Source organism: Cryptotermes secundus, unplaced genomic scaffold, assembly GCF_002891405.2.
Source record: "Cryptotermes secundus unplaced genomic scaffold, Csec_1.0 scaffold2487, whole genome shotgun sequence".
Lineage (NCBI taxonomy): Eukaryota > Metazoa > Arthropoda > Insecta > Blattodea > Kalotermitidae > Cryptotermes > Cryptotermes secundus.
In genome coordinates this window covers 41806-64863 of record NW_019724641.1, presented here as the reverse complement: position 1 = coordinate 64863, position 23058 = coordinate 41806, and the positions used below count along the sequence as shown (strand labels likewise).

The window sequence follows — 23058 nt, the reverse complement described above, 5'->3', positions numbered from 1 at the left end:
CACGTAACACCCCCTGTCGGCAAAAGTTGACACTAACTTCGCCGACAAGCGGCGGTCACTCGGTCGATATATTTTGCTTGCGGACTGCAGGCCACAGAGTTTGTTTTGTTTTTTGTTTGTTTGCGTAAAAAATGTTTAAAATCTGTGGAAATTAACGTGCACGTACGTTGGATTTTAGCGTCTTGTTGCACTGATTTTCATCCATGATATGTATACAGTTGCTAGTTCTTAGCTGCTAAGAAGGGAACACACATCACAAGATACGGTCTACACAGAATATAAGACAAACGACCTCCAAAGTGGAAGAACAACATGCAAGTTTTAATTAAGACACATAAGATGAATAATCTTAACAAGTTTTAGTGTGTGTAAATTTATTATAGTTGACAAATACACACTTTTTAAATACTTTTTAATTAATTTTATAAAGTCAAGCAATGAAATAGATTAGCGTAATTAGGGCACCTGACGATGGCACTATGTTGCCGAAACATGTCGTGAAGTAAGAGGTGAAATTGAGTGCACTACAAGACGGCCACTGTATACATATCATGGGTGCACATACGTGTTTCAAAACTCTGCATCAATGTAATAACAATATTTTGTGTTGTTGCAGGAGCAGGCTGGAATACTATGAACAGTCATGCGCAGTGGATAGTCTGACAAAAAAGTGTGCCGGACCGCCTTCAGAGTGTCGGAAAGCCATGCTCGGGATTCTAGGCACAGAACTCCGATCAAACTGTGCATGCAAAGGAACCGACTTCACACAGCTGTACGATTGTCTCGGTTGGCAGCGCTTGCTGTGGGTTAACCCCTGTGTCGGTCAGTATTTCTGGCATCTTGTTCCCCGTTCGAAACGTAAACTTTGTAGCCTTTCTAGCACCAAGTAAACAGGTCCAAGTGAGGATTCTGTCTATCCTGACCGAGGTTTCTCATGGCTTTCCTCAGTATATCCAGGCAAAATGATGGGACAGTACAATAAATTAGGCCACTAACGGTTCCTTCCAACTATTTTAAAATTACAGAATTACTGAGGTTTTGGACTTTTTTCATCGTCCGGTATTTTAAGTAATAGAGGACACGACGTTTCGGAAACTGGATCTGTTAATTTTTTCCTCTCATCAAATTAGTAGATACAATTCATATAATTTGGAGAAAACTGCTTCATAACTTGTACTCTTCTCCAAGTATAATTAGAATGATCAAGTCAAGGAGGATGAGTTGGACAGAGCATGTAGCACGAATGGTGGAGAAGACGATTGCATATAGGATATTGATGGGAAAGCCAGAAGGAAAGAAACCACTGGGAAGACCATGGCGTAGGAGGGAGGACAATATTAAAATGGATCATAGAGAGATAGAATGGGATGGTATGGATTGGAATCAACTGGCTCAGGATAGGGACCAGTGGATGGTTCTTGTAAACACGATAATAAACCTTCAGGTTCCGCAAATGCTGGGATGTTCTTGAGTAGCACAATCCAAAATTTGGACGTTATTTAAATTATATTTTGGCAATCTTTCGTAACGCACGCAACTTTTGTATATTGAAATTAAACATAATAATATGCTCAAAGTTAATGGTGGTGTCAGCAGCTAGATCTTTCTTAGTCAATTCGCAATATGATAGATAAGTCACGCGTGAGGAAGAATTTTGAGGGAAAGAAAAAATGCGTTCATGTTTTAATAGAGGTGCTGTCCGGGAATTTGTATGGAGGAACTAAAGAATACAACGAAAAACTTCAGTCAGGATACCAGATAATTTTGCGGAAATTCTAAACCATAACCTTCCCAATAACTGTGATGCCTTTATACATGTCGGAAATCGAGAATCGATCCCTGAATAGGTGCTATCTTACCGAATATTATATTATTTAAACATCAACAGATATGGTAAATTCTGCACAATATATTTTACACTATTCTCTTACGGTACAATAGCAACAAGAAGAGGTTATTGACCTCAGTTTCATGCATTCATTTTTATTGTATTTGCAGGACTGAATTCAGGGCCTGATATATCGACTCTTTCAGTCGATGAATACATACGCCTCTTATTAACGCCAAGCTTATTTACCATTCACGTACAATGTATGCTTGATTTACTCCCAATTGACGAGACCTGCGAGGGGAGGGGGAAGAGAGACCGTGAAGCTACTACTCCGTATGCTTCACCGCGCATGCTTAGTGTGGAGGCTTCGCCTGAACACACAGCAACACGGAACGCATCCTAACGCTTGCTTAACACGCAGTTCACCTGTTTCCAACCATAATTATGCTAGTTTCAGACAAAATCTATGCATATTTAGGGACTTAAATCCTGTGTCTTTGTGTAAGGAAGTATTATTTGTAAACCCATTTGAAATTTATAAGTGTTGAGGATTTTACGGCGATGATTATGAAGAATGACATGTTCTCGGATGTGGCGCCATGTAGATCTTACGTGAACGGACGTTTCGGAGGAACGTATCGCTTCCATTTTCAGGGTAGCAAAATCCGCGAGAGAGGAACCAGCGTGAGCAGATGGCTGTAACGAAACGTTGGTTCACACAAGATGTACACGGCGCCACATCACAGAATATGGCCTTCTTCATTTTAAATTTAATAGAATTTTTCAGAGTATTCATAATCTTTATGATAATTAAGGGCAAAAAAATAAATTCACAGATACTATATCACTCAGATGCTTAATTTTTAATAAATATTTATAGTGGCCCAAAATATAACCCTTCTGTTCCAGAAACAGTCGGTATCCACGTCCCTGCTCGGGACACATTTAACATTTCTATGTTCGTTTTTTGCTTCAGTCACTACCATTCAACTAAATGTACTTCTACATTAATGCAATGTGTAAATTTACATACATTTTAGACACGTTTATTTCGTAGTCCTTGATTCATTTATAGACGGCCTCTGTGGTCTAATGGTCACAGTTCTTGGCTACAGATCCAGAGGTCGGGTTCGGTTCCTGGCGCTACCTGATTTTCTGAGAAGTGGTTGGTGTGGAACGGAGTCCACTCAGCCTCGTGAGGATAATTGAGGAGCTATTTCAAGGAAATAGCGGCTCCGGTCTAGAAAACCGAAATTAACGGCCATAGGGATTCGTTCCGCTGACCACGTGACACCCTATATCCACAAAAGTTGGCACTAACTTTGCTCACAAGCGGCGGTCGCTCGTTCTGTATAGTTCTCTTGCAGACTAAAACCACGGAGTTTGCTTTTGTTGTTTGATTAATTTACCCTTTACCTTAGTCAGTGTGTGTGTCATTGGGAGGGGTCCTGGTTTTCCGTTTGTTATTTCTGTGTTGTTTTCTTTTCTTATTTTTACTGACTCTGTAATTGGCCTCAGGCTTTTGAGTTCAGCAAGTAAATAAGTAAAGAACTGATTGGAATTAAAAGACGACCCATCAAACACGACGGGAGAAATGTCTTCTGTCCNCCCCCCCCCCCGCCTATTTCTTATAATTATTTCCTTCCATTATTTTTTCCGTATTCCTCTTTTATCTATATTATTCGCCCTTCCTGACGTCATTGCTCACCCCGCATGACGTCAGCGACAGAACTTATTTCGGCTCGGCTCATTCTTCGTATCCTAGCAACTGTACATGAAGATCTTGTTTCTCACCCTCGAAGCAACGCCAAAACCTAGCAACGGCTTGACATAAATTGGAGATTGTGCATGCACATTATCATCACCACCATCAGTAAGTTTGAGGTTCTCATAACGGTAATTTTGAAAATACTGTGAAGGCTTACCGCCTACTTCTTGCCTTCCCTTCCACCCTGAAGCTGGAGACAGTACTTTCCTCCGAAACGTCAGTTAACTTGCGCCGTACTACACGATATCATATGTATCTCATAACATTGTATTGTTCATGATTGTTGAGTGTTTAAAATTAAACGCAGTTTATTCCCAATGACGGAAAGTTGTAGTTTGTTTTTGTTCCATGTTTTAATGACAAAACAAATTGTCACTATACAATTTTTGCTGTTGGTTTCAGTGTACAAACTACATAAATTTGGGATTATTTCCCGGTGTATCAGCTGTGCTAGTAGTCTTCATGTTTTCAACAGGAATGGGGTTTCCCGTGATAATATTTTCCTTTGCATAATTATAGTTAATTTGTTCTTTTTCATATTTCATTTATTATTTATTTCAAGGGTTTCCTTGATACACCATGCAGTTGTTGGCAAGCGTTCTGCTAAATGAATAGATTTCTTCTTCTCATCGTGACTCTGTAATTGGCCGTTAGGCTGTTGAATCAGCCAATCAGTCAATCAGTGCAATAGTAAAGTAATCATCATTATCATAATTGTGTAAATTATAAAAGTGACCTTGGTTGGTTTCCGTTTATGTTCTTTGCTTCTTCTGTTGCTCGTGTTTGCTTTGTAATTGGGCTTTTGACGCTTGAGTAAGTAAGTAAATATGCAGGATTAAATTGAATTATTATTCGATTCTAAAGGGTTCTGACGGTGATATATAACACTCAGAATTACTGGGTTTTCGGACTTCTTATATCATCTGTATTTCTAGAGACAAGAATACACAACGTTTCGGAAACTGGAAGTATTTCCGTCCTCAGGTGAGGGGGAAGACACCTACTCATTTGTGTCCCTCAGGAAGAGCTCACTGGACAACCCTGTCAGATCGAGTCTTATGTTATAACCGACGGTCACTCGACAGGGTTGTCATGTGATTGAGGTTAGTTCTTTGTAAGGGACCCAAGTAAGTAGGTGTCTTTCTCCCCCACACCTGAGGACGGAAACAGATCCAGCTGCCGAAACATTGTGTTTTCTTGTCTCTAGAAATCCAGATGATGGAAGAAGTCCGAAAACCCAGTAATTCTGAGTGAATTATTATTATTATATAATGTAAAAAAGTTAAAGGTATCCCTGTAACAGGCCATGGAGGCCCATAGGGTTGTGAGATGTCGAGCCTCCCACATTTTCTAGATAATCGGCTCACAAAATGTGGTGATGTCAGCCTTACACTCAGGCCGCCATTTAACCCCCAAGGATATTCCTGGTACTCATTTCTGTTAGAGGCTGAGTCGACCCTAGGACCATAGTGCTGCTGGAAGGATTAGGTAAATTGAAAAAATCCACCTCATCGGGATTCGATCCGGCGCCCTTCCGGCTTGTAGCTTAGTGCCCCCATTATATAATGCAAATTTGTAAATACACTCTTTTTCTTGATTTCTTTCTATGATTTCACCCAATGTTCAACTTACAGCCAAGAATTCGTGTTTGTTGTTAGGAATTGATATATTCTGATTCACACTGGAGTCCAAATGGAATTTGAATTTTGTGTTCTTATATAATATTTGCTGATAGCGGCCTCCGTAATCTAGGTGTAACGTTCCCACCTCATGACTCAAGGTACGCAGGTTCAAACCCGGCGGAGGTCGTGGAATTTTTAAGGGCGGAAAAATTCAGGGAACAAGTCCTCCGGGAGGGACTTTAAGCCGTGGATCCTGTGTCGTAGATTTACGGCACGTAAAAGATCCACATGTCTCTAGGAGACCTCTGAGCAAAATTAGGCAACACATTTCCCACCCAAGTAGTTTCCAATGCCTCTGGTAGATGGGGGAAATATCGGGTACCGGGCCGACCTCGTTGGCTGAACGGGGCTGATAGCACGCACGAGTACCGGTAGGGTATGGCGACAGTAGAAATTAAAGGGGGACGCACAATGGACCAATAACTGGTCTAAGTGCATGGGGAAACCCACCCCACTAATAACAATAAATATATTTGCTGATTATATTTATGGTGCTGTAAGTTGTCACTCGGTATTATTATGTTATTATTATTATTATTATTATCATCATCACCAGTGGAATTATTTTAGAATATATTAAACTACTCTCTTCAATTTCCAGTAATCCGGTCATACCAGTACCGTGTCCATGTTATTGTAGTGTTGATACTGGTAGGAGAAAATCCATCCTATTGCTTTTTGGGTTTCCAGTGGAATCGCAGAAAGATTACCACACGAAGCGGTCCACGGAGGGGCTTCAGACCACAACAATCTCGACGACTAGTAGCAGCTCAATCCCCACATGGGGCCCGCACCAACCTGACATGACATCAAGGAGGGTGACTCCCATCATGATGCCCTCTGCGACGACAACAAGTAGGATTCTGCCCGAAGAAGGACTCCAGAGCACAGAACTGGAGGACATGCCCAGTACCATTCCCACCACAACAACCACGACTTTACCGCCTCGTGAGTAGACACATCACCCTCCGAAAATGGTAGTTCCATCCACGCCCAAGTGTCCTCTGCACTTTCGCAAATCATGGCAGATGTATGGGAAATTCTACCAGTAGAAATAAGAACACCAGGTGGGACTGAAATTAAGGCTGGGGCCACACGAGCGCACAAAATGCGTCCGTTGTAGAAATAAACAGGAGAGGCGAATGCTACGCTTTCTTCTGGCTCCATTACTGACAAAAAACTACGTACCGCATTCTGCAACTGTCTGGTGTCCTCAGTAACGTCCGTCATAAAGTACGTGACTTGCAACGGACGTACTTCGTGCGCTTGTGTGGCCCCAGCCTAAGTTGTACACATCAGCTTTTGAACCATGCCGATGATGTGAATCTACTGGCTGATAATATAGATACCATAAAGAAAAACACGCAATACTTTAATTGACGTTAGTAAGGAGGTTAGTCTAGAAGTAAACGCAGAGAAAACTAAGTATATGTTGCTGTCTCGTCACCAAAATGTAGGACAAAATCATGACATAAAGATAGGAAACAGATGTTTTGAAAATGTGGCACAGTTGAGATATTTGGGAACAACGATAACAGATCGAAATCTGATTCAGGAGGAAATTAAGAGGAGATTGAATTCGGGTAATGCTTGCTACCATTCAGTCCAGAACCTTTTGTCTTCTCGTCTTCTGTCCAAAAATATAAAAATTAGAATATACAAATCTATAATTTTGCCTGTGGCTGTGTATGGGTGTGAAACTTAGTCTCTGACATTAAGGGACGAACATAGACTGAGGGTGTTTGAGAACAGGGTGTTGAGGAGAATATTTGGACCGAAGAGAGATGAAGTGACGGGAGGTTGGAGAAAACTGCATAATGAGGAGCTTCATAACTTGTACTCTTCTCCAAGTATAATTAGAATGATCAAGTCAATGAGGATGATATGGGCAGGGAATGTAGCACAAATGGAGAATAGGAATACATGTAGGATGTTGGTGGGAGAACCAGAAGGAAAGAGATGACTAGGAAGACCAAGATGTAGGTGGATTTGATAATATTAAAGTGTATCTTAGAGAGATAGGATGGGGTGGTATGGATTCGATTGGTCTGGCTCAGGATAGGGACCAGTGGAGGGATCTTGTGAACACGGTAATGAACCTTCGGGTTCTATAAACTGCTTGAAAGTTCTTCATTGGCTGCACAATTGGCGGCTTCTCAAGAAGGGCTCAACTCTATGACTTGTGAGTGATTGAGCAATACAAACACATTCAAGATAGCGACAGACAGAACGGCCAGATTGCAGGGTGTTCACATGTCTGAGTTTTTCAGGTCATTTCATAAAACATAATTTATGCGTAAATATTAGTTGGCCTTTACACTCCAGCCATTATGAATAATTTTGAAGATGACAATATTGGGATTCTGAATTAACTTGGGGGGGGGGATATTAGTATCGTCACGATTTAAGGGTGACTATAGACGGGGTAGGATGAGATATTGGATTTATTGACCACGTTAACACACGACTCGCAATTACTTGTACAATTTTCTGATCACTGACACACGGACTTGTGTCCTGAATACATTACAATTTCTTCTAACCGTTTCCTAGCAACGGACTTTAACATGGGAAGTATAACAGTCTCACTGAATTACACTCTTCAGGTATCACACATAGAGTCTTCCTTTCACAGCCGCGCTCTTGCAACTAACTTTTTTCTTAATCCATTGGTGCGTGTTAGGAATCTGTTGTCTAGCAACGGGGGTTTTATACAGAGACATTACTTAGCTACGTATTAAAGATCCCACGGGGTATGACTTACTTACGCGTGTATATTACGAAGGCTGAAAAGGAGCATGTTTGTTTGAATGTATTTGTCTGGATATCCCCTTCTTTGATCTGCCATGTTTGCGACAAGAGATTTTGTCTGTCTGGTGGCGACGGTATCCTTTTGGATTTTATCATCCGAAGATAAGACTATATTTGAACTCCGCGGATCCTTGTACGGGGTCATGCTAACAAGAACCCTGAGATACAGCAGTGACGAAACATCGAATGAGTTGTTCCAGGGGAAAGAAAGGCTATGAAGAACAAGTTTTAGAGCTCAGAAGATTTTTTATGAATATGCATTGAAGATTAAGAGTCGTATCTTTTGGGATATGACATCGTGTAGTATGTTGTAAGGCAGTCGACGTTTCGGAGGAACATATCACTATCTTCAAGGTTTGAAGAATAATCCAAGGAAGAAACAAGCATAAAGCAGGTAGTGAGCTGAGGTACATGCTTCATGTTACTTTTACTTGGTTTATTATTCGACCCTGAAGATAGAGGCGATATGTGCCTTCGAAACATCGATTTACTTTCAGCGCACTATTCCGCGATATTTCCCAGAAGATAGGAATCTTCATAATCAGGGCTGTGAGAATCTCAAATATGCATTCCTCTTCTCTGCCATTCATGCTACAAGCCTTGCCCATTTCGTATTCCTTGTATTGATAGTAACTTAATTAATCACGACTTTCACTGAAATGGAGTTGCAGATTGCTTGGGGTTACGTTCTAAAATTGGAGCGCAAACCAAAAATCGCGAAGAATCAGAATAACCTTGAAAATCCCTTAAATCACCTGTAAGTACATGGGATTTTATATACCTTGTACTATGTGTGTATATAATATGTATGACAAAAGCGTACTGTACCAGTAAAATGTAAAAAAGGTAAAGTTGTCCCTGTGCTTATCTAACTAAATACTACACCATGAAGACATTTGGGGAGTGGATGTATAGATCCAAATTTTCTTTACCTCGACACTAGTTGAAGGTGAGTGGTCAGCTTCACGCCTCCGCCGCTTTACCCCCGGGAAAGGAGCCCCCAGTACCTATTGGAAAGGAAGTTAGGTGGTCCCCAGAGCCGATGTAGACTACGTGGAGAAAATAAAATTCTTGACCTTACCGGAACTCAAACCCCGATCCCTCAGCAGTCCAACCCGTAACCAGTCGTTATACCAAATAAGCTATCCGAGTTCTCACAAGTAAAATGTACAGTAATTTTATTTTTTAATTACGTAAATATAGATGTAAGACGTCGAGCCTCCCACATTTTGTAGACAATCGGTTCACAGACGGCGGTAAGATTGTCAGCCTTACGCCCCGGCCGCCCTTGGCCCCAGGAAGTTTCCTGGTACCCATTTATGTTAGAGGCTATGTTGACCCCAGGGTCATAGTGTTAGGTCAATTGAAAAATACAATGGCCTCATCGGGAATCAAATCCACCATATTCCGTCTTGTAGTAAAGTTCCTCAACCAGCTACACTGCTGCGTACCCCAACAATATTTGACATAATTCCTAAAATAAAATATGGAGCCATATGAATGTACACGTATGTGAGTGTGTGTGTGTGTGTGTGAGAGAGAGAGAGAGAGGGAGGGGTAAATACCTTAGAAGAGACTTTTGTTTTCGCCGATCTATAACGACAGTTTTCTCTTACAGGTTTCTGTGCTGTACATCGTGACCATTCTGTGCAGTACATCCGAGAAGGAAAAGGAAAACGGGTGAGTGGCCGTTGCACGATCTGCCCACTTACAGACATCAGCTCCCTTCCGCGAAAAAGTTGATGACATGCATAATTTAAAAAATAACCTACATCTGTTTTCAGTAACACGCACTATGCATGGAGAAAACTCAGCAACTTCGTAACTTCACATTTTAAGAACGTACCATCATCATAACTGCATATTTCGGGAAAGAAAAAGAAAAAACAAAACCATAAATTACAATTATTTTCTTTTAAGTTCCTAGCATAGATCCTTCTCTTCAACAAGAGTCAACATTTAACTGGAAGCCAAAAAAAATCGCTTAGGGGGGGGGTGGAGTCCAACTGGGTCCACTTGGCACGGCGGCCACTGATTGGTCTATTGTAGCCTGCCTCGGGTGATTATGATGATGGAGAATTTGGTGGAATGAAGACCGGCAGGGGAAACCGAAGTACTCGGAGAAAACCTGCCCCAGCGTCACTTTGTTCATCACAAATCCTACTTGACCAGACCAGGGATCGAACCCGGGCCGACGCGGTGGGAAGCCATCGACTAACTGCTCAAGCTATGGTGCGGCCCTATTGGAGGCCTATTTCCTTATTTCATAGCCGAGGGCGACTACCACAGTACAGCGTTTATACACCGTGCACTGCTTGCTTTACGAATGACTGTACGGGTTTTGCTATAATCATCTGTTTGTCTGTGGCTCTACAGCCCTTTGTTGGACCTTGGCTGCTTTTTCATTTTCTTAATCCCATACACAGTCGGTAGGACTCCTTGGACGTGGAATCAGCCCGTCGCAAGGCCGCTACATACACACAGAACAACACAGACACAGAATAAACGCACATAGACATCCATGCCTTGAGTGAGATTCGAACCCATGATCCTAGTGTTCGAGCGAACACATTTCACAACTTAGACCGTGCGGCCATTGTGATCGGCAAATAAGCGACTAGTGTATTACAATTAATGGGGTGAAAGAATATTACAAGAAACTTACTACATTATGAGACACGCGGTAGTGTAGTTGGTTGAGGCACTATGCTACAAGCCGGAAGGTCGCGAGTTTGAGTCCCGATGAGTTGAATTTTTTTTTTTCAATTTACCTAAACCTTTCAGCCTCACTATGGCCCTGTGTTCGACTCAGCCTCTAACAGAAATGAGTACCAGGAATATTCCTGGAGGGTAAAGGGAGGCCGGTGCGTAAGGCTGACAAACTTACCGCCATCTGTGAGCCGATTGTCTAGAAAATGTGGAAGTCTCGAAGTCTCACAACCTTATTGGCCTCCACGGCCTGCTACAAGGATAACATTTCCTTACGTTATAGCGACTGAGAATAAGTTTTGCAATTCTATAATACACAGATTCGTGTGCAGGAAAATTGTGGCAAGCGCTGCCTCCTCTTAGCATGAGAGGCAGAAATTGATGTTCGCTGCTTAACCGTGTGCACAAACTGCTCTGTAAAGGATAGCGACATGGAAAGAAACTTTTCGTAAACAACCTTGTTGTAGAATTACTGGCATCGGTAACTGAAAGTCACAAAAGTTTTGCTTCGAGGCATTCAGAGAAAACGTAGGGATTTTGTCAGTGATTGTGAACTGGTGAATGTACACAGCATTCTGTTAGTCAGACTCAGAAATATAGAGGCAAAAGCGAGGAAAGCAAAGAAAATAACTAATCTCAATTCGAGATAAAGCGTTACATAGGTCACGACCATCAGCTTATGTGTCACTCACCACAAAATTCGTTGCTGAGCGAAAGTTCTGATTGTGATTTTCACCCACGTGCCCTTACGAACCTTAGAAACGACGATATCTGCAGGCCTCGTTGCAGAGTTCTGTCTTCATTACAGTTTTCTTCTGTAAGTAGGCATGATAATGACCTCTTGAATGTCAAAACATATACCGCAACACCTTTTCACAATAAACGAAATGGTATTACATTAGTAAGATCGCCTCTTTGGTCTGGTGGTCAAAGTTCCTCGCTACAGATTAAGAGGTCCCTGTTCGATTCCCGACGCTACCAGATTTTCTGAGAAGTAGTGGGTCTGGAACGGGGCCCACTCAGCCTCGTAATGATAAGTGAGGAGCTATTTCAAGGAAATAGCGGCTCCAGTCTAGAAAACCGAGATTAACGACCGTGGGGATCCGTTGCACTGACCACGTGACACCCTCTATCCGCTAAAGTTGACACTAACTTCGCCGAATAGCGGCGGTCGCTCGGTCGGTATAGTTCGCTTGCGGATTACAGGCCACGGAGTTCGTTTTTTGTTACATTATTACCGATTTGTCATCGTTTCCTTTCCTAGATGTATTGTTGTGTAGACGCCCCCGTTTGTGATAATGTACAGTGATTTACATAACAAGATGCAACTGTTGCAGCTCTACCGAGATGACGAGCCGGAATGCTCCGAGTTGTGTCAATGTAACGAGGGTGAGTCTCTGAGCTGTAATACGGTGTGCGTTGAGAGGGCCCCGTGCAAGACGGATTTCGCTTTCTACAACCACGCGGCCCCTGCGTACCAAGCCTACCGCGGACGCTGCCTCTGTTACTCTGGCCGGTTCATCTGTATGCGGCCCGCACCTGGTAAGTCTTCTCGCTTCCAGCCGACCCTTCAATAAATTTAACGTCCGTTCGTTCCAAGTATTTGATATCACTAGTAGGGCTATTATATTTGGACCGAAGAGAGATGAAGTGACAGGAGGTTGGAGAAAACTGCATAATGAGAAGCTTCATAACTTGTACTCTTCTCAAGTATAATTAGAATGATCAAGTCAAGGACGATGAGATGGACAGGGCATGTAGCACGAATGGAGGCGAAGAGGAATGCATATAGGATATTTGTGGGAAAATCAGAAGGAAAGAGACCACTAGGAAGAACAAGACGTATGTGGGTGGACAATATTAAAATGGATCTTAGAGAGATAGTATGGGATGTTATGGATTGGATTGATCTGGATCAGGATAGGGACCAGTGGAGGGCTCTTGTGAACACGGTAATGAACCTTCGGGTTCCATAAAAAATTCTTGAGTAGTTGCACAATTGGCGGTTTCTCAAGACGAGCTCAGCTTCATGAGTGAGTGAGTGTTTATTTAACGAAGCTTCACAATAGCTCGGTTTTTATCTCCAAATGGTAGAATTCAGTGATTAATTTAAAATATGCAGATGGAAGTGGTCATCGTTTGTTTCGAGATATTATACCGGCATTCTCCCGCCTGGAGGGACTGAGGAAAACTACATAGAAACTCATTATAATCTGTGTTTCGACCGAGATTCGAACTCGATATTTCCCGAATACATATCAGAAGCGTTAGAACAAGAACAAAGTATTTTTATCCTTGTCACTGAAATATAAAGTGGGTTTTACTTGTGGTACCTGTAGCTGCCACATTGGCGCTTTGCGTACACGAATATCTATGTGTGCACCGGATGCACTAAGATTACAGTTAAACTGTTCACTTACGTTTCTCCCCTCTCAGTAAATGCCATCAATCTATGAAGAGTGGCTCTTCCGGTGGACAAGTTGCTTCGTTGTTTCGTTGTTTGGTTACTTCACTGCACGCCGCCTACAGCTCAGCCATGAAGTTTACATAATTTTAAATTAGACGTAGCAGGATATTTTGGTATGAAATTGGAGAGGCATGCGGCAGGAAAAGGCTTGTCTTATGTTCCACTATACCGATATATGCTGTAGTGACTGAAGAAGACCTAAAATCCACAGTGAGGATTAATAGACCCCGGCCGAATTTCGAATTTCGACAGCCTCTGTGGTCTAGTGGTCACAGTTCTTGGCTACAGATCCAGAGATCCCGGGTTAAAATCCCGGCGCTACTGCATCTTCTGAGAAGTAGTGGGTCTGGAACGGGGTCCACTCAGCTTCGTGATGATAACTGAGAATATATATTTCAAGGGAATAGCGGCTCCGGTCTGGAAAACCGAAATTAACGACCGTGGGGATTCGTTGCGACGACCACGGAACACCCTCTCTCCGCTAAAGTTGGCGCTAACTTCTCTGACAAGCGGCGGTCGCTCGGTCGGTATAGTTCGCTTGAGGAGTACAAGGCACGGAGTTTGTTTGTTTTGTTCGCTCCGAATTTATTTAGACTTGTTACCGTTTTTTTATTGCTAGTGGGGTGGGACTAAATCCCCTGTACTGCGGCCACTTCTGGCCTATTGTACCAGCCCCAGATGGTAGGTGAGGGTGGTTGTGGAGCAATTGGTGGAATGAAGATTGGCAAGGGAAACCGAAGTACCCGGAGAAAACCTACCCCACTTTGTCCACCACAAATCCCACTTGACCAGAACCGGGATCGAACCCGGGTCGCCACAGTGGGAAGCCATCGACTAACAGCTTGAGCTATGGCGCGGCCTCTTGTTACCGGTTTACTTCCTATCGTATTTTCGGACTGAATGCAATATAAAGACAGAAATACGCTCAACGTGACGAACTTCGAGCATTTTGTGGCAGTGTCAAGGACATTCCACGTACAGTGCGTGTGTTCGTCGGTCTGCTGTTCGGATTTCAACGAATGAAGTCTATGCTTATGGCTGTTTGTTCGTTATTATAAGAACACTTTATCAACAGTTGTATAATTTTATATTCAATGGTTCCCTTACCTCTGTGCATCATATTTTCACACAATTATTTGAATTTCGCATAATAGCCATATTGGCGTTGTTGAAGAGAGGAATTTAAACTGTAAATAAAAAGTAAAATAGTAATTAAAGGTATCCCTGTAACAGGCCGTGGAGACCCATAGGGTTGTGAGATGTTGAGGCTCCCACATTTTCTAGACAAACGGCTCATAGATGGCGGTAAGGTTAGACTTACGCGTCGGCCACCCTTTACTCCCAAGAACATTCCAAGAATATTCCTGGTACTCATTTCTGTTAGAGCCTGAGTCGACCCCAGGGCCATAGTACGGCTGGAAAAATTAGGTCAATTGAAAAAAATTCGATTACCTCTTCGGGACTTGAACCCGCCTCAACCAACTAATTTTAATAATTCCAAACAATTATTCTACTTCCTTCTTACGGTTAATCTTTTTTTCATAGAAGCAGATCTGATTTATTATTAATCTTTTTCAAAAAATTCAGATAAATATAGCTGCTTTATGAGAGCCTGATATCTTAGGAAACAAAGCTACAATCTGTAGCCATCTTCCAGATTAGTGTTACAGTTTCCTGCTGGCGGAGGGATACAACAGCGCAAATTATGCGTGTCATGTGTAGTAGGTGAAATGTATAATCTTCTCAGTGCATCCATAATTAAAACCAATACCAACATAGGAAACATTTCAATTCAGCTTCCAGCTATCAACTCACCCCTGCATCGTGGCATTCCCTTTACTCACTGTGTGTTACACGTGACCTCATCCTGTGTTCTAGTTAATCCGAGAGAGAAAGACCAAGCAGGATTGAAAGTTAATCATAGTGTGTGACAGAGATCGAAATGGAAACCTCTACATACTGTGTAAACATGTTAGTAAGATTATAGCGTCCATTCGTCCAGGAATCTATGTGCAAGGTTCTTTGTTTGGTATTGAAATGGGTTTAATTACAAAACATCAAAAAGTTGATGAAATAGAATTTACGTTTGGGGATATTTGAAATTATGTTAGTTTTTATATTTACAGGGAATGTTCCATTTATAAAGGGACAAATATGCGAAAATTATAACTAGTATAGCAGCAACTGAGAACCAATCTTCTTATTCTCTGAAAAATACAAATAGGACTGCGTATCTGCCAATCAGAATTCTCATATTTCATTTCTATTGCATTCACTGTAATGACATGTTCCAGACCCAAGCCCGTACCTCGGCCGCACCACAGCTAAAGCGGTTAATCGCTGGCTTCCCACAGCGGCGGCCCGGGCTCGATCCCGGGTCCGGTCAAGTGGGATTTGTGGTGGACAAAGTGGCGTTGGGGCGGGTATTCTCCGAGTACTTCGGTTTCCCCTGCCAATCTTCATTCCACCAAATCCTCCATCATCATAATCATCCGGGGCAGGTACAATAGGCCAATCAGTGGCCGCCGTGCCGAATGGACCCAGCTGGACTCCACCTCCCACTAAGCGAAGCCAGGAAGCTCCCCGACAACATTCTGGCCATGCAGCTAATGCTGGCTGGAAGTACGAACGCTGACAATTTTAAAGTTCTTGTATTTCTTATATGTCTTGCCTCACCTAATTATATGTTGCTAACTTTTCTATTCCCATGATTGTGTATGACTTACGTTTGCTCTCTGCGCGTTTTTATCATATAATCACAAATATGCGATACCACGAAAACCATATGGAAATTGCGAACCGATGTGCGCCTCAAAAAATTATCTTCGGCACTGAGAACCTCGTTTTTCAAGGGCTGTAATGCCAATGTCTGCCGCAAATTCCCAGGCGGGAGAGCAGTAAATTATATAATTGAATGTTTTGTGGAGATTTAATATAATATTATTGCTAGATCGTTAAACATTTTAAAATGTGTAGACTCTAATAAATATTCTGAACATGTAGCAAAGCCACAGCTGAACGCTGACTTTGATGTTTTACTATTTGCTGTGTTGTGACGGTTCATTAAAGAGTTGTATTCTGAACTCGTTAGCTTCAGTAATTTCTTCGTATGGCTTCCATGTAATGGTTCTGTGAAGGATCATACCTGGATATCTTACACGGTCTAGGAATGGAATGCTGCAGCCGTTTAGAGCAAGATCTGACTCAACCATAATAAATTTATGAGAGAAATGATGTTTTGAGATTTTTTATGTTTATGTTCCAGCATTCATATCACATTTGTATTGAACTGAGTCCGCGCTGCACCTATCTGAAAGTATAACCTTCCTGCTACCTACTACATATATAAATGACCATCAGCAAATATTGATAAAGCTTATGTTCTCCTGCTATATTTACACACAGAACTGACATCCATATCAGCCGGGACTACATTGCAAACGGTGAACGAATTTGAATGATCAGAGATATTCTATTCAAGTCCCGGCCACATGGATAATAATCAGTCTGTCATGTGACCAACGACAATCGACATGAATTCATTCGACCACGAGTGTTCCCTACGCTGTCGTCACTAGGAGACCATACCGCCGATCTTCTGACTTCGTCCACCGTTCCTCATGAAGTCCGGTCTGGGATATGCTGTTGTTTTGTGTATAAACATAGAGTGCGGATGTAACGCTCGTCACATTAGTCCCTAATATTGGAGACATAGACCAGCCTGTAAAGCATTGGACCCTGCACGAACACAGCTGTTCGCCAAAGAAGTGTTAAGTTGAGTTTTCTTGATATCAAATGTAAAGTGTCACAAAATTGAATTTCCTTTTTTTCCCCCCTCCTTTCCTTTCAGGTAAAGGTGAACTGAAGAATGCAATAGGAGGTGACTGAAATGGATTAACGCACACGTTTCAGAGAACTGTAATGTATTCTGGTTCTATGCATTGCAGACGCATACAAATTGCCCCAGGGCGTGTTCCTGTTCTTGGGCTACAGCGAGACTGATGAAGCTCTGCTCAAACCACACAGCAACCTGTCTGTACAAGATGCTGTGGTCTCCCTCCAAGATTTCATGCGTCACGAGTTCAGCAATAAGGTAAGCCTCTCAATGCTCTACTTCCCTCATGCCGTAAATGATTCCTCACTGTGAACCTCAACAGACTTTCTTTGCGTTGTGTGCAAGTCATGTAGGGATCGTCGAGTCTGTCTTTTTGCCCGGCACTCAGCATATTTCAGCTTCAGAACTGCTAAACGAATTTTAATGAAATTCTGTATGTATGTTAAGCTATCAGAGGCCACTCCAAATTCATACTTTCTAATTATTTATCTATAACGGACTCCCGAAAATATGACGTTTAACCAACACTAGGACCACCATTATCGCAATTCGGTAACCATGGTAAATATAGTAGAAAGCATATTAATATTTTACAGAGGCTCTTCCAGTCAATTTGGGGCCCTGATATCTTATTAAGTTCCATAATAATTTTTTCACAGACGGTAGGAATCCTTGGACGAGTGATCAGCTCGTGGCAAGGCCTCTACCTAAACACAGGACAACACAAAGACAGAATAAACGCATACACACACCAAACGTAAATACCTGAAGTGGGATTCGAACCCAAGATCCCAGCGTCCGAACGAACGAAGACCGTACGGCTACTGTGACCGGCCTAGAAAGCATATTAACGATATTAAAATATGAATAATTGTACCTATAGTAATAATAACAATGATGAAAACTAAAACAGTTGTAACAAAAACTTTTAGAACTTTAAGAAAAGTACATATATGGCAAAGCGAATCCAGAATGTCGAGCTGCAGAGAACGTCTGTGTGACTATGTGCATCCAAATATGGATTATTACCTTTGCAGCTGTAGTAACCAACTTCGTGAAGAGGTGTGCTTCTGGAGAATTTATTAAAAACATTCAGCTGGTCAATAAACGCCACATCTTTATGGAATTCGAAGATTCATAATAATGTTCACAAATGGCCGACACTGGTCACCATCCAGAGCCAGAAAATTCCAGATCATAGTCTCATATCTTGTTCCTTTAATATTTTAATGTCAAATTCAATATCACAATCACTCTCGCTCTCCCAAATGGTCTCTTCCCTTCAGGTGTTACTACAAAAACTAAAGTTACTGGGGACTGAACAGGAGGATGTGTTATGAGAAGCCCACACGTAACTTCCTCGTCTGTGGGACAAGCATGTTGAAAATATACCCGTGTTATTACAAAAAATTATTAAATTATGGATTATTACAGCCTCAGTGTTTCTGACTCCAAATATTAAAGATCCTAATCAAAACCCGACATGGACCTGATACCCCGTGGCCTTTAGTCTGCAAGCGAACTATACCGACCGAGCTATCGCCGCTTGTCGGCGAAGTTAATTGCAACTTTAGCGGATAGAGGGTGTTGCGTGGTCAGCGCAACGGATCCCCACGGCCATTGATCTCGGTTTTCTAGACCGGAGCCACTAGTTCCTTGAAATAACTCCTTAATTATCCTCAGGAGGCTGAGCGGAACCCGTTCCAGACCCACTACTTCACACAAAATCTGATAGCACCGGGAATCTAACCGGGGACCTCTGGATCTGTAGCCAGGAATTCTGACCACAGAGGCGGTCCCATGGACCGATATGCGGATTTATTTCTCCCTGTTCTCAATTCACGAATTCATGAAAATCCTATACAGCCTCCATACCTCAAACCTGAGAGTCGAGCACGGAGTGTAGCACACAGAAAGCATCCCTCAACCTAAGTCAGAGTATCGTAATATGAGAAATAATCAGAGGCTTCACATGTAGTACTCAAACAGACATGTAATCTGCTTTTCAACGGGTGGTTGCTTGCCTGTCGGTAGTTTCAGAGGGCTACTAAGGCCGGTGATATTTGAATACCCGTTGCATAAGTAGTTGAACGTAAAGGCTGAAAATCTATATCTTCTCCATATTAGCGTTTTGATGATTGTGTGTGTAAGTTCGTCCTTAGTTTGGACTGTAATTACATTTTCTAGCCCCTCCAGTGTACAGGATATAACTTCCGGTCTGTAGCTGCATTACACAAGATAAATACCCGTGGGAAATTTTAGACGACTTCTATAAAGATTAACTGTCACATTTATAAACGGAAGAAAATGATGATAAAACGTTTGTCTTTGTGTATTTGTGTTCACCTGGAGGATATTGCAAGAAGACTGAAGGGAAAAATTGTCAATCCAGAAGTACCGTATTTACGCATGTATAGGCCGCACATTTTTTGCCAAAAATTCAAGAGGAAAACTGGGGTGCGGCTTATATTCGAAATATTCGAAATCACACTTCATTAAAAAAAAAATATATTTGCCAAATTTCGGAATAATTTCTGCTTCTGAAATAATATTCCAAGAAAATTATTTTTTCTATAATTTCTGTCTGAAAATTGTGCTGCGGCCTATACACGCACGCGGCCTATACATGCGTAAATACGGTAATTAAAATATATTGTTCCACAGTTATAAGAAAAATAGAGTATGTAAGTAAATTGCTTATAATAAACGTTGATTTAAGACGAGGATTAGGCAACACTATGCCGGCGGTACTAACAAACTTCATGGAGCTGAGCTCTTCTTGAGAAGCCGCCAGTTGTGCAGCTACTCAAGAAATTCCAAATATGTTGTTGAACCCGAAGGCTCATTACCATGTTCACAAGAGCCCACCACTGGTCCCTATACTAAGCCACATCACCCCATTCTATAACTCTAAGAACCATTGTAATGTTATCCACCAGTCTACGTCTTGGTCTTCCTAGTAGTCTCTGTCATTCTGGCCTTCCCACCAAAATCCAATATGCATTTTTCTCCTCTGCTCGTGCTACATACTGTGCCAATCCCAACCTCCTTGACTTCATCATTCTAATTAAATTTGATGAAAATTACAAGTTATGAAGCTCCTCGTTGTGCAGTTTTCTCCAAACTCCTGTCACTTCATCTCTCTTCAGCACCCTCTTTTCAAAAAACCCTCAGGTTATGTTCCTTCCTTAATGTCATACACCAAATTTCACACCCAAACAGAACCACAGGCGAAAATATTGTTTTGTATATTTTAAGTTTTACGTTTTTAGACAGCAGACGAGAAGACAAAAGGTTCTGAACTGAATGGTAGCAAGCGTTACCCGAGTTCAATGTCCTCTTAATTTCCTCTCAAATCAAATTTTGAATTGTTACTGCAGTTCCTAAATATTTTAACTGTGTCACAGTTTCAAAGAGTCTCGTAGCTGTCTTTATGTCATGATTTTTCCCTGCATTCTGGTGACGAGACAGCAACTTATATTTCGTTTTCTCTGCCTTTCATTCTAGACCAAACTCCATACTAGCATCAATTAAAGTTTCTGTGTTTTTCTCTATGATGTCTATATTATCTCCCAATAGATTCACATCATCAGCATAAACTAGAAGTTGATGTGCCCCATTTAATGCCAGTCCCACCTGTTTTTCCTGAACCTTCCTAATGGCATATTCTAAAGCAAATTTGAAAAGCTATATCCATAAACATCTCCTTGTTTTAGACCACTTTGGGTAGGAAAATAATCAGGCACGCGTTTACCTATGTGGACTGTACTATAAGTTAAATTTGAACATATTTTAATCAACTTAACTAGTTTCATGAATAAATACCCCAAACTCTATGAGAATACTGTACAATACTTCCTTCGAAACTGAATCAAAGGCTTTCTTGAAGTCTGCAAATAGCTGATGTACTCTCTCATTGTACTCCTATTTCCATTCCAATGTCTGACGAGTGCAAAATTCTATTCATTACTTGAACTATTACATCAAAATTCACATTAATAATCAACAGCAATTCCATCTATTCCGGTAGTACCAATGGCCGTATATACGAGTATATGAATAATTGTCAAGGTCAGATTAATATGAACGGGTGAGGTGACTGCTAAGTGAATCAATTGAAAATCAATATTAATCACAATGAAGTCTAGCTTTTTGACAAAATCAACGTTGACGTAAAGAATATAAATAAATTCTATCAAAATATTTGTATGAAAGGTAACAATCGACACAAAAAATAGACACCGAATATTCGTTATCGTCGCAACATAAACGGAATTACTATATAAATGTATAATGTTTACAGCAAAGCTAAATTTGTCCCTGTGCTTAACTAATTAAGCACTACGCCATGACGGCGTATGGTGGAGTGGACATTCAGATCCATATATTCTTGACCTTGGAACTAGCTGGAAGTGAGGCAGACTCACCAGGTCATGACAGCAAAATCTGACACCCAGGAGATAAAACACCGAGTTGCTAAGCAGTAGCGTCGGCAATAAAATGTAGGAAGGTCCCTCTACACCCCAAGCAAGGTTAGTTGTGCCATGACATATATATCTTGACCCGCACTCTAGGTGTACAGTAAGCATGAGACTTTCTCACCCACGGCCAGCATAGGAAGTGGTGGCAGCGGTGAGTTCAACAGCAGTCAGCACGGCATTCCCTATGTAGTTCCTCTGCTACTTAAAAACACATGAAATGTGCTGTGTTGTGTTGCAGACCTCCTGCACCCTGGCATTATACAATGTGACAAAAGAAAATCTGATCCTGGTGGCGAAAGTCAGCAAGGAAAGTAGAGGCACGAAACAGAGACCTCCACTTGATCTCCTAATGCGGGAAAAGGTATCCATATTTTATTAAACTCTGAGATTTTGAGGCTTATGTGATGATCAGGAAGACAAAACAAGCAGCCAGGTTGTTTTTCTTATGAAGAATCATCAAATTCTGAAATTCCAAGTGTTAATAGCAGTATCCATAGTAGTAGTGATGGTGGTAGTGGTAGTATCAGTAGTAGAAACTATAGCAACAATAGTGATAGCAGAAGCAGCTGCAGTAGTTTTAATGCCAGTAGTGCTAATAATATTAGTAGCAAAGATAATATGTATTATGAAAAGCTGTTAATATTAATTGTACTCAAGATTACTGTGTGTGTGTGTGTGTGTGTGCGTGCGTATGTTTTTTCGCACTGCATTATGCCTGGCATGGTTGCACTGATTGAATGGTTAGTGTCTAAATTTTACCCATTGTTTTTTTGTCTCTTCTATGTGTACATGTTTGTTTTGTTTGTCTTTTTACTCATGCTTGCTTTATAATATTGACCTTTGGGCTACCGAATAAGAATGTAAATAAGAAAAGAATGAAATAGAATTTGATAGAATTTTAATTGCATTCAAGATCAATGTTCATGTATATATGCTTTTTCCCACATCATTGTGGTTGACGTGGTTGCTCTAATTGAATGGTTGTTGTCTAAATGATGCATACTGCGTTGTTTCCTCTTTTCTTTTTGTGTACATGTTTGTTCTGTTTTTCTCCTTGCTTTAATGTGCCATTGCACTGTGGGTAAACACACTAATAAAGAATTGATATTAATTGAATTATGAACCTTTTCCTGGTTCATACCCTGACAGAAACGGTTGTTATATTTGTACTAACTTAACCATTTGTGGCTCCTCATTCAGTCACAATTTTTATTGATTATCCCATATTAATTAAATAGCACTGAGGATTCTAAAGTGTCATACCCATTAGCCTGAACAACTTACCTTGACAGCATTACACACTCCATATATTATATTATATTTATTATCTATGCATATGTTATTTATATTCTAAAATACTTAAGAGAAATGACATGTCATCTCCATTCCACCTTTTATATATCATTGGGTATATCTTCTTCTCTGGCGGTCACGGTAGCCGAGCGGTCTAAGGCATGAACTGTCTTCGCTCGCT

General features: G+C 41.3%; 1 protein-coding gene across 1 annotated transcript in view; it reads left to right on the top strand.

Annotated features, from left to right (window-relative positions):
- The window catches only part of LOC111862623, a 200443-nt gene that overhangs the window by 174044 nt on the left and 3341 nt on the right, over positions 1–23058 (top strand). The window contains exons 7-12 of the mRNA XM_023848141.2: positions 617–822; positions 5972–6229; positions 9711–9772; positions 12139–12343; positions 17216–17361; positions 21823–21945. Of these exons, the coding sequence (XP_023703909.1) occupies positions 617–822; positions 5972–6229; positions 9711–9772; positions 12139–12343; positions 17216–17361; positions 21823–21945 (1000 nt within the window). The remainder of the gene's footprint in view (positions 1–616; positions 823–5971; positions 6230–9710; positions 9773–12138; positions 12344–17215; positions 17362–21822; positions 21946–23058) is intronic.